This window comes from Nansenia antarctica (assembly GCF_963989245.1).
Source record: "Nansenia antarctica genome assembly, chromosome: 2".
In the NCBI taxonomy this organism is placed as follows: domain Eukaryota; kingdom Metazoa; phylum Chordata; class Actinopteri; order Argentiniformes; family Microstomatidae; genus Nansenia; species Nansenia antarctica.
In genome coordinates this window covers 58,481,839-58,495,144 of record NC_137675.1, presented here as the reverse complement: position 1 = coordinate 58,495,144, position 13,306 = coordinate 58,481,839, and the positions used below count along the sequence as shown (strand labels likewise).

General features: G+C 44.2%; 1 protein-coding gene across 1 annotated transcript in view; it reads left to right on the top strand.

Moving 5' to 3' along the window:
• LOC308150324 (uncharacterized protein) overlaps positions 1–12,765 on the top strand; it is a gene marked incomplete at both ends in the record, with an annotated part of 33,839 nt that extends 21,074 nt beyond the window's left edge. The window contains one exon of the mRNA XM_080523169.1: positions 12,740–12,765. Coding sequence (XP_080379295.1) covers positions 12,740–12,765 — 26 coding nt within the window. The remainder of the gene's footprint in view (positions 1–12,739) is intronic.
• Positions 12,766–13,306: the final 541 nt, after the last annotated feature.

The following is a 13,306-nucleotide window of genomic DNA, read 5'->3' as shown; positions in this document are numbered from 1 at the left end:
CCTCCTGACTATGGGGGCTAGGGGAGGGTAGGGTAGGGTTTACGACCCTCCTGACTGGCGGCTAGGGGATGGTAGGGTAGGGTTTACGACACTCCTGACTATGGGGGCTAGGGGAGGGGAGGGTAGGGTTTATGACCCTCCTGACTATGGGGGGGAGGGTAGGGTTTAAGACCCTTTGTTAAAGCCATGTGGTCATCTCAAAATGGCTTGTGTTCTGAACCCTACCCCCTGACCTATAACCTGAAGTGACATCATGTGACCGATAGGGGTGTAACGGGTCACCTAACTCACGGATCGGATCGTGTCACGGATTTTGAGTCACGGATCGGATCATTTTTCGGATCAACACAAAACATATATATTTTTTAATAAAAACAACATTTTCCTTGAATTCTGTAAAAACACCACTTTTAATGTGTGAAACAAAAAAACAACATTCAAGATGTCAAAACTGATATATATATATCACATATATATATATATATATAACATCTATATATAACAACATATATATATAACAACATATATATAACATCACTGCTGCAAAGTAACAGAGTACTTTTTTTGTGTGTTTACACAATCACCCAGGCTGCTTAGCGGGTGATATGACGTGATATAATTGGGACAGAGATGAGTGAATGAATGTTGTTGTCAACTCAGTACACATGCAGAGAGTGAGAATAAAGCGCACATGATTGTTTTTCTACCGGTTACATTTGAATGAATGAATGGTCTTTATTGTCATTGCTACAGTACAGGTACCAAACAACGAAATTTAGGAGGGGTGGCTCCCCTGGTGTTAGGAAAAAAAAAAAAAAAAAAAACGGTTTTGCTATTGATCCGCGGTACACATGCGTTCCGAGCCGTGGAGGGTGATCCGTTACACCCCTAGTGACCGATAACCTGAAATGACATCATGTGACTTATAACCTAATGACATCATGTGGATCATCCTAGTTTTCGCACCTTGGGCTTTTCTACAGTAAAGGTGATGGGATATTATTTGAAACTGTATTTACACATCATTGTTTACAAATAGGGGAGTGGAGCCAGGGGGTGAGGCTCTCTTCACCTCAGCCAGCCCCTCACCACCAGCAGCAGCTGCTCTTGTAACTGTTCCTTGGTTTAATAAATAGTCTGAGAACTCAGAGGTTCTACTCGTGATCTGTTCCAAACAAGTTAACAAGGTAACAACACCATAAAGGAAATAAAGTGAACCTGGTTTGTCAGGCGAACATGTCATCATTGTGTAACGTCCTGTCTGATGACATGTCATCATTGTGTAACGTCCTGTCTGATGACATGTCATCATTGTGTAACGTCCTGTCTGATAACATGTCATCATTGTGTAACGTCCTGTCTGATAACATGTCATCAAATTGCTCCAGACTGCTTGTTATCCCGGATGACATTGGCTGACTGCCAGTTTAGGACAGAATGCTTCAAAGCATAACAATCATATTATTATGACGTCATATTGTTTGTTATATTTAAATATATGGGTTAGGGTTAGAGGTTTTAGGTTTTATTTCATTTCTAACATTTCCCCATGCCAGTTATCCGGTATGACATGTTGTGAGTAAAGAGTCTAATAGCTCTTGACCTTTGTAAGGCAGTGAGGGTATGTCCAGCATGTCAGTAACACTAGGCTATGCTACACCCTCAGAACACTTTCATATCATTTAATAAACAGAGATTAATAGATTAAATAAATGTTTTTTTTATAAACATTTTCCTTATTTTCACTTCATAAAGGGGTTTGGACGTCACGTCATTGGGCCAGTTGCTTTTGGTCCCTTGAAAAGAAGGGTGCCACGTATTAAAGAGCTGTAACATCTAAACCTTTCCTCCAACTTGGATCTGGATACCCTCAAATTAAAGAGGGTGTTTGACAGTCTGCACTTTAAGGCCATATTCATTCTATGACTATAACTTGAATATGTTTTGGTAAACAACTAAAATAACAACAGTTCTGTCAAAGAGTCCAAATGGACCTAACTGTAGCTTGGCTACTGTTTTCCAATCCTGGAAAAAGAAATGTTCAATGTTTTGATTACATTTCGTCACTCTGTTTTAATATTTTGATCATCTGTGTTGGTAGGATTCCCGGCACTGTGAACTGTCCATCTGGGCAGAGAGATGGAGGCTTCTGCTTACTCAGTGTCAGAGAGCCAGAGGACACACCTTGGGTCCCCTGATGCAGAGACAGAAGGACAGAACCACCGGAAGGACAATCTTATTAGGCTCCAGCCACCACCACCACCACCACCTCCCACCCACAGGAACCATCACTCTCCCAACATTAAAGAAGAGTACGACACACCGTTTGACAGGTTTCTACGGGACTTTATCAAAAACCAAAAGGCCAAAGATGAGATGCTCATAAGAGATAGGTCAGGGTGTCCCCTCTCTGAAGCAGCGAATGACATGGATAGTGACAGTAATGACATGGATAGTGACAGTAACGGCAGTTCAGAGGTCAAGACTGGAGGTCAGGAGGTCAAGATCGAAGAGTGCTATGGTAGGAATTCCTCTCAGCAAAGTTCAACCACAGGCCGCGCTAGAGCTGACCAATCACATCCTGAGTCAGGTGGTCACAAGAGCAGCTCAGTGATTGGATTACAGGAGCAGCAGAGAAGGACAGAGGCAGGGCAAACCTCTGAGCAAAGGAAACATAGTTGTGGTCATGAGGACATGCGCCAGTGCTACGTCCAGTGTGGGAAGAAACTAAACACGGCGGATATTGTGACAATACAGCAGCGAATTAGAATATCAGACCAACGCCGTTGTGCTACAACTGATCAGTAAGTCACACATGCTGCTAACCCCTAACACATGCTGCTAACGCTAACACATGCTGCTAACGCTAACACATGCTGCTAACCCCTAACACATGCTGCTAACACTAACACATGCTGCTAACCCTAAAACAGGAAAGGGCAATTGGTAATTAAACAGTAGGTAATTAAACAGTAGGTAGTTAAAGGGCAGTTGGTAATTAAACAGTTGGTAATTAAACAGTTGGTAGTTAAAGGGCAGAACTATAAGCACGTCTAACAGATGAATGTCATGTATGATAAGGCAGCAAGCTGGCTTGGAAGGGAGCTGCCAGTCAAGCGTGCAAAGGCCACGCCCACACAGCCTCAGAACTGTCTGACCAGGAAGTAGAGCCTAACTAGAAGATTATTTTCATAGTTTATTATGTGTTAACATTTTTCCTGGACACAAAATACATTTGGAACCATTTAATGTTTACTTTCCAGACCCTTAAATTACAGCAAATGCAATCAGTAATATTATTATTGCATTTGCAGGACGTGTCCTGTCAGTCTAGATGGGAGTTCAGTGAACTGTTTGTCTGTCATGTCTAATCGACCTGCGTTGTTTCTGCCTCCAGTGTTTCCAGCCGCAGGTCCTTTTCAGCTCATGTAACCATGGTAACCATGTATGAACCAGAATGCACCGAGTCCCCCAGGTCTGGCTGTGGTTCTCCAGCCCTGAAAAGCCCACAGTGGGGTCCAGAGATGGTGTCAGTGAAGCTGGAGGAAGAGGATGTAGAGGAGAATGGTGTGATGGTGAAAGAAGAGGATGGAGGAGACCAAAGGAGGGAGGAGGGAGTGATGGTGAATCAAGAGGACAGAGGAAGAGTGGAGATGAAAGGCAGTGAGATGGATGGTAAGTCTTTGTTATTGGTGAGTGTCATTGCACTGTTGTAAAACCAATGCTGCCAGTGCAGTGTAAGTCAGTCAGTACCTGCATCGTCTGACAGTCCTGGGGTCCGTTTCACTAACGGTGGCTTAATATAGCGGCGCTATAATTAAATGCGGCGCTCAGGGACCTCGAGATTGGTATTCAAGCCTCAGGTGATTCCTCGAATGAGGATCAGCCTTGTGTCATCAGTGTTCACAGAAGACAGGCTTACAAATCTTCGATATGGGCGCGTGCACGCAGACATAAAAAGCCCTGAAGTGTCGATCTGTCGAAATGAAGATACTCCACTCTGCAGGGGTACTACATTTGCGCAGCATTCCGAATTATTGATTTTTATGAAGACGGAAAAATAAGATGTAAAATAGTGCAATACTGCCGCAATTAACAAGGCGAGGGAAATGGTTTGGCAAGAAATTGCTGACCGATTAAATGCGTAGGTCATACTAGCCCCAGTTATTGTTATATGTTCTTATTTTAATAAATGAATATTGCTACTGTGGTGATATCCGCAGCAGGCTACAAACCATCATATCGCCACAATGGCGTAGTGGTATTGACTGCTGCCATAGGATTTATTCGACATTTTATATCAGTGGTTCGAATCCCTCTTCAGGCGCACTTTTTACTGCATTTCGTTGTCTGAATCTAATCTAAAATCTCATCTAAAAAAGTATTGTAGGCTATAAAATTATGGTGCAGGCTAATTTACAAGAACTGACACGATTACAATGGTGTTTGAAACCTTTGCATGAAATCTTCGGTTAAATGTAAAAAAAAAAAAAATGAATGATTTAGTCAAGTCTCGAACTCTCAACCTTTGGAACTCGAGTCCACAGCCTTAACCACTACACTAGCTAGACCGCTGTCATGACGGCAATGCAAGTTGAGACAATTACTTCTTTTTTTTTTTACACTCTTTTCTTTATCTATCTATCACACTTTCAAAATATCAAGTTATCTATCACACAATCAAACTATCTATCGATCGATCACACTTTCAAAATATCAAGTTATCTATCACACAATCAAACTATCTATCGATCGATCACACTTTCAAAATATCAAATTATCTATCTATCACACAGTCAAACTATCTAATCTATCTATCTCATGTGAAGTGGGAACTAATATTTCCTAAAAGACACATGAGGAACTTTCGTTCAGGGTTTAGTTTCCGCCTGTGAGCCTTTTTTGACGCACGGATGACTATAGCCTGTGTTTTAGCCTGGTCGGGACCAGGCTAATTATATCTGACTCAGAAGGAGCTCAACCAAGCAGCGAATTATTTGAGCCACATTGATGGCACCGAACGCAAGCTAACATTTTCGAGGCTTAAAACTTTATCGAGGCTTAGACCTTTATCGAGCTTCATGGAATAGGGCCCTGCTCTCTCCCGCTGTGTGGGGTTGATATATCAGGGCTAGTTCCCCAATCTAACCCAGTCCTGGACTACAGGACAGCCACATGTAAACACCTTTATCCCCAATCTAACCCAGTCCTGGACTACAGGACAGCCACATGTAAACACTTTTATCCAAAGTGACTTACTACATTTGTCTAAAGTAAGTGAACCAGTTTACAAAATTGGGGAATAAAACATAATAAAAACAGTCAAGAGAGAAATATGATTTCCATATAATCCATTTTAGGAATAGCAACTGCACTCTACTGCTCTCTACTGCCCCCTGCTGTTCTCTACTGCCCTCTACTGCCCTCTACTTCTCTCTACTGCCCCCTACTGCCCCCTACTGCCCTCTACTGCTCTCTACTGCCCCCTACTGCTCTCTACTGTCCCCTACTGCTCTCTACTGACCACTGCTGTTCTCTACTAAACTCTACTGCTCTCTACTGCCCTCTACTGCTCTCTACTGCCCTCTACTGCCCCCTGCTGTCCTCTACTGCTCTCTACTGCCCTCTACTGTCCTATACTGCACTCTACTGCCCTCCACTGCTCTCTACTGCCCTCTACTGCTCTCTACTGCCCTCTACTGCCCTCTACTGTCCTCTACTGCTCTCTACTGCTCTCTCCTCTCCTCTACTGCTCTCTACTGCCCTCTACTGCCCTCTACTGCCCTCTACTGCTCTCTACTGCCCTCTGCTGTCCTCTACTGCCCCCTACTGCCCCCTACTGCTCTCTACTGCCCTCTACTGCTCTCTCCTCTCCTCTACTGCTCTCTACTGCTCTCTACTGCCCTCTACTGTCACACAATTATTCAGAGCTTTGAACGAGATTATTAACACCCGAACAGCCATGGGTGGGGTCTAACACTAGAACAGCAACGGGTGGGGTCATTTACACTAGAAGTCACGGATGGGGTCATTAGCACTAGAACAGCCATGGGTGTGGTCATTAACACTAGAACAGCCACGGGTGGGGTCATTAACACTAGAACAGCCATGGGTTGGGTCATTAACACTAGAACAGCCATGGGGGGGGGGGTCATTAACACTAGAACAGCCATGGGTGGGGTCATTAACACTAGAACAGCCATGGGTGGGGTCATTTACACTAGAACAGCCATGGGTGGGGGTCGTTAACACTAGAACAGCCATGGGTGGGGTCGTTAACACTAGAACAGCCATGGGTGGGGTCATTAACACTAGAGCGGCCATGGGTGGGGTCATTAACACTAGAACGGCCATGGGTGGGGTCATTAACACTAGAACAGCCATGGGTGGGGTCATTTGACCTAGTGAGTAAAAATAAATTCTACCTTTGAAGTCGATCAAATTTCAGGACCCTCCTTTCATGACTTTTCCGAGATAAGTGTGTTCTACCACCCAGTATCCTGACATGTTCTAAATCTACCTTGTATAAAGCTATTTCTATAACAGGTTTTACCCCAGTTACATACGCAGTAGTGATAGGATATTATATGTCTATGTACAGACAGTTATGAATGATAAACTGTACAGTAGGTCTCGCTATAGCTATCGCAGCAAAGTACTTGCAGTAGCCTACATTTGATTATGTCTGTAATTCTCAACGGATTTTTATGGAACATGGAACAAATACAATTTTATTTATGATACAGTATATAATGTGTATAAAGTGTATTTATGATATTTTCAAATATTAGCATTTATTTTTTATTTTTTTTATAATGATAATCAACCTCTTCTGCATCATCCGTGCAGCCACTCCCTGTGATAATCTGACCGTAATCCTGTATGGTGGTACGATGCTTGTAGGAGGTGCAGAGGTTTATCTCTCTGAGAGACATACTTAGATAGAGAACACTTCAATTCATATATTTGTATTCATTGCCTATTATCTTGTTAAATGTTGATATTTAATTTCTATATATTTTTTTCTTTCTTAATATGCTAATGCTGTATGTAAAGCACTTTGAATTGCCCTTGTTGTATCAAATGTGCTATACAATTAAACTTGCCTATGTAACCTTGGGTCCCCTGATGCAGAGACAGAAGGACAGAACCACCGGAAGGACAATCTTATTAGGCTCCAGCCACCACCACCACCACCACCTCCCACCCACAGGAACCATCACTCTCCCAACATTAAAGAAGAGTACGACACACCGTTTGACAGGTTTCTACGGGACTTTATCAAAAACCAAAAGGCCAAAGATGAGATGCTCATAAGAGAAAGGTCAGGGTGTCTTCTCTCTGAAGCAGCGAATGACATGGATAGTGACAGTAATGACATGGATAGTGACAGTAACGGCAGTTCAGAGGTCAAGACTGGAGGTCAGGAGGTCAAGATCGAAGAGTGCTATGGTAGGAATTCCTCTCAGCAAAGTTCAACCACAGGCCGCGCTAGAGCTGACCAATCACATCCTGAGTCAGGTGGTCACAAGAGCAGCTCAGTGATTGGATTACAGGAGCAGCAGAGAAGGACAGCGGCAGGGCAAACCTCTGAGCAAAGGAAACATAGTTGTGGTCATGAGGACATGCGCCAGTGCTACGTCCAGTGTGGGAAGAAACTAAACACGGCGGATATTGTGACAATACAGCAGCGAATTAGAAGACCAGACCAACGCCGTTGTGCTACAACTGATCAGTAAGTCACACATGCTGCTAACCCCTAACACATGCTGCTAACGCTCACACATGCTGCTAACGCTCACACATGCTGCTAACGCTAACACATGCTGCTAACACTAACACATGCTGCTAACCCCTAACACATGCTGCTAACACTAACACATGCTGCTAACCCTAAAACATGAAAGGGCAATTGGTAATTAAACAGTAGGTAGTTAAAGGGCAGTTGGTAATTAAACAGTTGGTAATTAAACAGTTGGTAGTTAAAGGGCAGAACTATAAGCACGTCTAACAGATGAATGTCATGTATGATAAGGCAGCAAGCTGGCTTGGAAGGGAGCTGCCAGTCAAGCGTGCAAAGGCCACACCCACACAGCCTCAGAACTGTCTGACCAGGAAGTAGAGCCTAACTAGAAGATTATTTTCATAGTTTATTATGTGTTAACATTTTTCCTGGACACAAAATACATTTGGAACCATTTAATGTTTACTTTCCAGACCCTTAAATTACAGCAAATGCAATCAGTAATATTATTATTGCATTTGCAGGACGTGTCCTGTCAGTCTAGATGGGAGTTCAGTGAACTGTTTGTCTGTCATGTCTAATCGACCTGCGTTGTTTCTGCCTCCATTGTTTCCAGCCGCAGGTCCTCTTCAGCTCATGTAACCATGGTAACCATGTATGAACCAGAATGCACCGAGTCCCCCAGGTCTGGCTGTGGTTCTCCAGCCCTGAAAAGCCCACAGTGGGGTCCAGAGATGGTGGCAGTGAAGCTGGAGGAAGAGGATGTAGAGGAGAATGGTGTGATGGTGAAAGAAGAGGATGGAGGAGACCAAAGGAGGGAGGAGGGAGTGATGGTGAATCAAGAGGACAGAGGAAGAGTGGAGATGAAAGACAGTGAGATGGATGGTAAGTCTTTGTTATTGGTGAGTGTCATTGCACTGTTGTAAAACCAATGCTGCCAGTGCAGTGTAAGTCAGTCAGTAAGTACCTGCATCGTCTGACAGTCCTGCTCTCTCCCGCTGTGTGGGGTTGATATATCAGGGCTAGTTCCCCAATCTAACCCAGTCCTGGACTACAGGACAGCCACATGTAAACACCTTTATCCCCAATCTAACCCAGTCCTGGACTACAGGACAGCCACATGTAAACACTTTTATCCAAAGTGACTTACTACATTTGTCTAAAGTAAGTGAACCAGTTTACAAAATTGGGGAATAAAACATAATAAAAACAGTCAAGAGAGAAATATGATTTCCATATAATCCATTTTAGGAATAGCAACTGCACTCTACTGCTCTCTACTGCCCCCTGCTGTTCTCTACTGCCCTCTACTGCCCTCTACTGCCCTCTACTGACCTCTACTTCTCTCTACTGCCCCCTACTGCCCTCTTCTGCTCTCTACTGCCCCCTACTGCTCTCTACTGCTCTCTACTGTCCCCTACTGCTCTCTACTGACCACTGCTGTTCTCTACTAAACTCTACTGCTCTCTACTGCTCTCTACTGCCCTCTACTGCCCTCTACTGTCCTATACTGCACTCTACTGCCCTCCACTGCTCTCTACTGCCCTCTACTGCCCTCTACTGCCCTCTACTGCTCTCTACTGCCCTCTACTGTCCTCTACTGCTCTCTACTGCTCTCTCCTCTCCTCTACTGCTTTCTACTGCCCTCTACTGCCCTCTACTGCCCTCTACTGCTCTCTACTGCCCTCTGCTGTCCTCTACTGCCCTCTACTGCTCTCTACTGCTCTCTACTGCCCCCTACTGCTCTCTACTGCCCTCTACTGCTCTCTCCTCTCCTCTACTGCTCTCTACTGCTCTCTACTGCCCTCTACTGTCACACAATTATTCAGAGCTTTGAACGAGATTATTAACACCCGAACAGCCATGGGTGGGGTCTAACACTAGAACAGCCACGGGTGGGGTCATTTACACTAGAAGTCACGGATGGGGTCATTAACACTAGAACAGCCATGGGTGTGGTCATTAACACTAGAACAGCCACGGGTGGGGTCATTAACACTAGAACAGCCATGGGTTGGGTCATTAACACTAGAACAGCCATGGGGGGGGGGTCATTAACACTAGAACAGCCATGGGTGGGGTCATTAACACTAGAACAGCCATGGGTGGGGTCATTTACACTAGAACAGCCATGGGTGGGGGTCGTTAACACTAGAACAGCCATGGGTGGGGTCGTTAACACTAGAACAGCCATGGGTGGGGTCGTTAACACTAGAACAGCCATGGGTGGGGTCATTAACACTAGAGCGGCCATGGGTGGGGTCATTAACACTAGAACGGCCATGGGTGGGGTCATTAACACTAGAACAGCCATGGGTGGGGTCTTTTGACCTAGTGAGTAAAAATAAATTCTACCTTTGAAGTCGATCAAATTTCAGGACCCTCCTTTCATGACTTTTCCGAGATAAGTGTGTTCTACCACCCAGTATCCTGACATGTTCTAAATCTACCTTGTATAAAGCTATTTCTATAACAGGTTTTACCCCAGTTACATACGCAGTAGTGATAGGATATTATATGTCTATGTACAGACAGTTATGAATGATAAACTGTACAGTAGGTCTCGCTATAGCTATCGCAGCAAAGTACTTGCAGTAGCCTACATTTGATTATGTCTGTAATTCTCAACGGATTTTTATGGAACATGGAACAAATACAATTTTATTTATGATACAGTATATAATGTGTATAAAGTGTATTTATGATATTTTCAAATATTAGCATTTATTTTTTATTTTTTTTATAATGATAATCAACCTCTTCTGCATCATCCGTGCAGCCACTCCCTGTGATAATCTGACCGTAATCCTGTATGGTGGTACGATGCTTGTAGGAGGTGCAGAGGTTTATCTCTCTGAGAGACATACTTAGATAGAGAACACTTCAATTCATATATTTGTATTCATTGCCTATTATCTTGTTAAATGTTGATATTTAATTTCTATATATTTTTTTCTTTCTTAATATGCTAATGCTGTATGTAAAGCACTTTGAATTGCCCTTGTTGTATCAAATGTGCTATACAAATAAACTTGCCTATGTAACCTTGGGTCCCCTGATGCAGAGACAGAAGGACAGAACCACCGGAAGGACAATCTTATTAGGCTCCAGCCACCACCACTACCTCCCACCCACAGGAACCATCACTCTCCCAACATTAAAGAAGAGTACGACACACCGTGGGACAGGTTTCTACGGGACTTTATCAAAAACCAAAAGGCCAAAGATGAGATGCTCATAAGAGATACGTCAGGGTGTCACCTCTCTGAAGCAGCGAATGACATGGATAGTGACAGTAATGACATGGATAGTGACAGTAACGGCAGTTCAGAGGTCAAGACTGGAGGTCAGGAGGTCAAGATCGAAGAGTGCTATGGTAGGAATTCCTCTCAGCAAAGTTCAACCACAGGCCGCGCTAGAGCTGACCAATCACATCCTGAGTCAGGTGGTCACAAGAGCAGCTCAGTGATTGGATTACAGGAGCAGCAGAGAAGGACAGCGGCAGGGCAAACCTCTGAGCAAAGGAAACATAGTTATGGTCATGAGGACATGCGCCAGTGCTACGTCCAGTGTGGGAAGAAACTAAACACGGCGGATATTGTGAAAATACAGCAGCGAATTAGAAGACCAGACCAACGCCGTTGTGCTACAACTGATCAGTAAGTCACACATGCTGCTAACGCTAACATGTGCTGCTAACCCCTAACACATGCTGCTAACCCCTAACACATGCTGCTAACCCCTAACACATGCTGCTAACACTAACACATGCTGCTAACCCTATAACATGAAAGGGTAATTGGTAATTAAACAGTTGGTAATTAAACAGTTGGTAATTAAACAGTTGGTAGTTAAAGGGCAGAACTATAAGCACGTCTAACAGATGAATGTCATGTATGATAAGGCAGCAAGCTGGCTTGGAAGGGAGCTGCCAGTCAAGCGTGCAAAGGCCACGCCCACACAGCCTCAGAACTGTCTGACCAGGAAGTAGAGCCTAACTAGAAGATTATTTTCATAGTTTATTATGTGTTAACATTTTTCCTGGACACAAAATACATTTGGAACCATTTAATGTTTACTTTCCAGACCCTTAAATTACAGCAAATGCAATCAGTAATATTATTATTGCATTTGCAGGACGTGTCCTGTCAATCTAGATGGGAGTTCAGTGAACTGTTTGTCTGTCATGTCTAATCGACCTGCGTTGTTTCTGCCTCCAGTGTTTCCAGCCGCAGGTCCTCTTCAGCTCATGTAACCCTGGTAACCATGTATGAACCAGAATGCACTGATAGGGCTTTCACACCGGCAAAGAACCGTGCCGGTTCGCGTTCGCGTTCGGAAACCTCCGAACCTTGGTGCTGTCTGGCGAAGGAGCCCGTGTTCATACCAGTGTAACCTGAACCATCCGCGTCATCAACGCTGGGTGATGAAGGGGCGGGATAAACAAACATTTCACAACTAGATGGCGGCTACTTCACTGGAAAAGAGGATAATATCTTCCACTACAGTATCTGAAATAAACACTATTTTCTGTGAAACAAAACAAAAGACACTTTCTATATGCGTTCTTTTACTAATCAGCTGCTCCGTTACTGGAATAGAAATGGCTTACGAAATTCGCGTTCGTGCATGTCCGCGCGCGTGTGCGTGTGTGTGTGTGTTTGCTGAGCATGTGAGGAAGATAAAGAGAATAATGCCACTTTTGATATTGTTTTTGATCACTAATGATTAGATATGGATTAGATTTGATTTTGTCTACTTCCTCCTTGCTGGTCTCTGCAGCCTAGAATATGACACACCCACTGACGACGTGACTGTTCTACGTTTTGGTTCGCGCTTGAGAACCACTATTTTTTGGTGCCCGCTGCGAACCAACTTTTCAGGTTCCGAACCAATTGAGCTTCGGTCTGAACGCGCCGGCCGGTTCCAGACTTGGTTTGCGAACGCGAACCGGCACGGTTCTTTGCTGGTGTGAAAGCCCTATGTGTCCCCCAGGTCTGGCCGTGGTTCTCCAGCCCTGAAAAGCCCACAGTGGGGTCCAGAGATGGTGGCAGTGAAGCTGGAGGAAGAGGATGTAGAGGAGAATGGTGTGATGGTAAAAGAAGAGGATGGAGGAGACCAAAGGAGGGAGGAGGGAGTGATGGTGAATCAAGAGGACAGAGGAAGAGTGGAGATGAAAGACAGTGAGATGGATGGTAAGTCTTTGTTATTGGTGAGTGTCATTGCACTGTTGTAAAACCAATGCTGCCAGTGCAGTGTAAGTCAGTCAGTACCTGCATCGTCTGACAGCCCTGCTCTCTCCCGCTGTGTGGGGTTGATATATCAGGGCTAGTTCCCCAATCTAACCCAGTCCTGGACTACAGGACTGCCACATGTAAACACCGTTATCCCCAATCTAACCCAGTCCTGGACTACAGGACAGCCTTTTATCCAAAGTGACTTAATACACTTGTCTAAAGTAAGTGAATCAGTTTACACAATTGGGGAATAAAACATAATAAAAACAGTCGAGAGAAATATGATAGAAAATCCATTTTAGGAATAGCAACTGCACTCTACTGC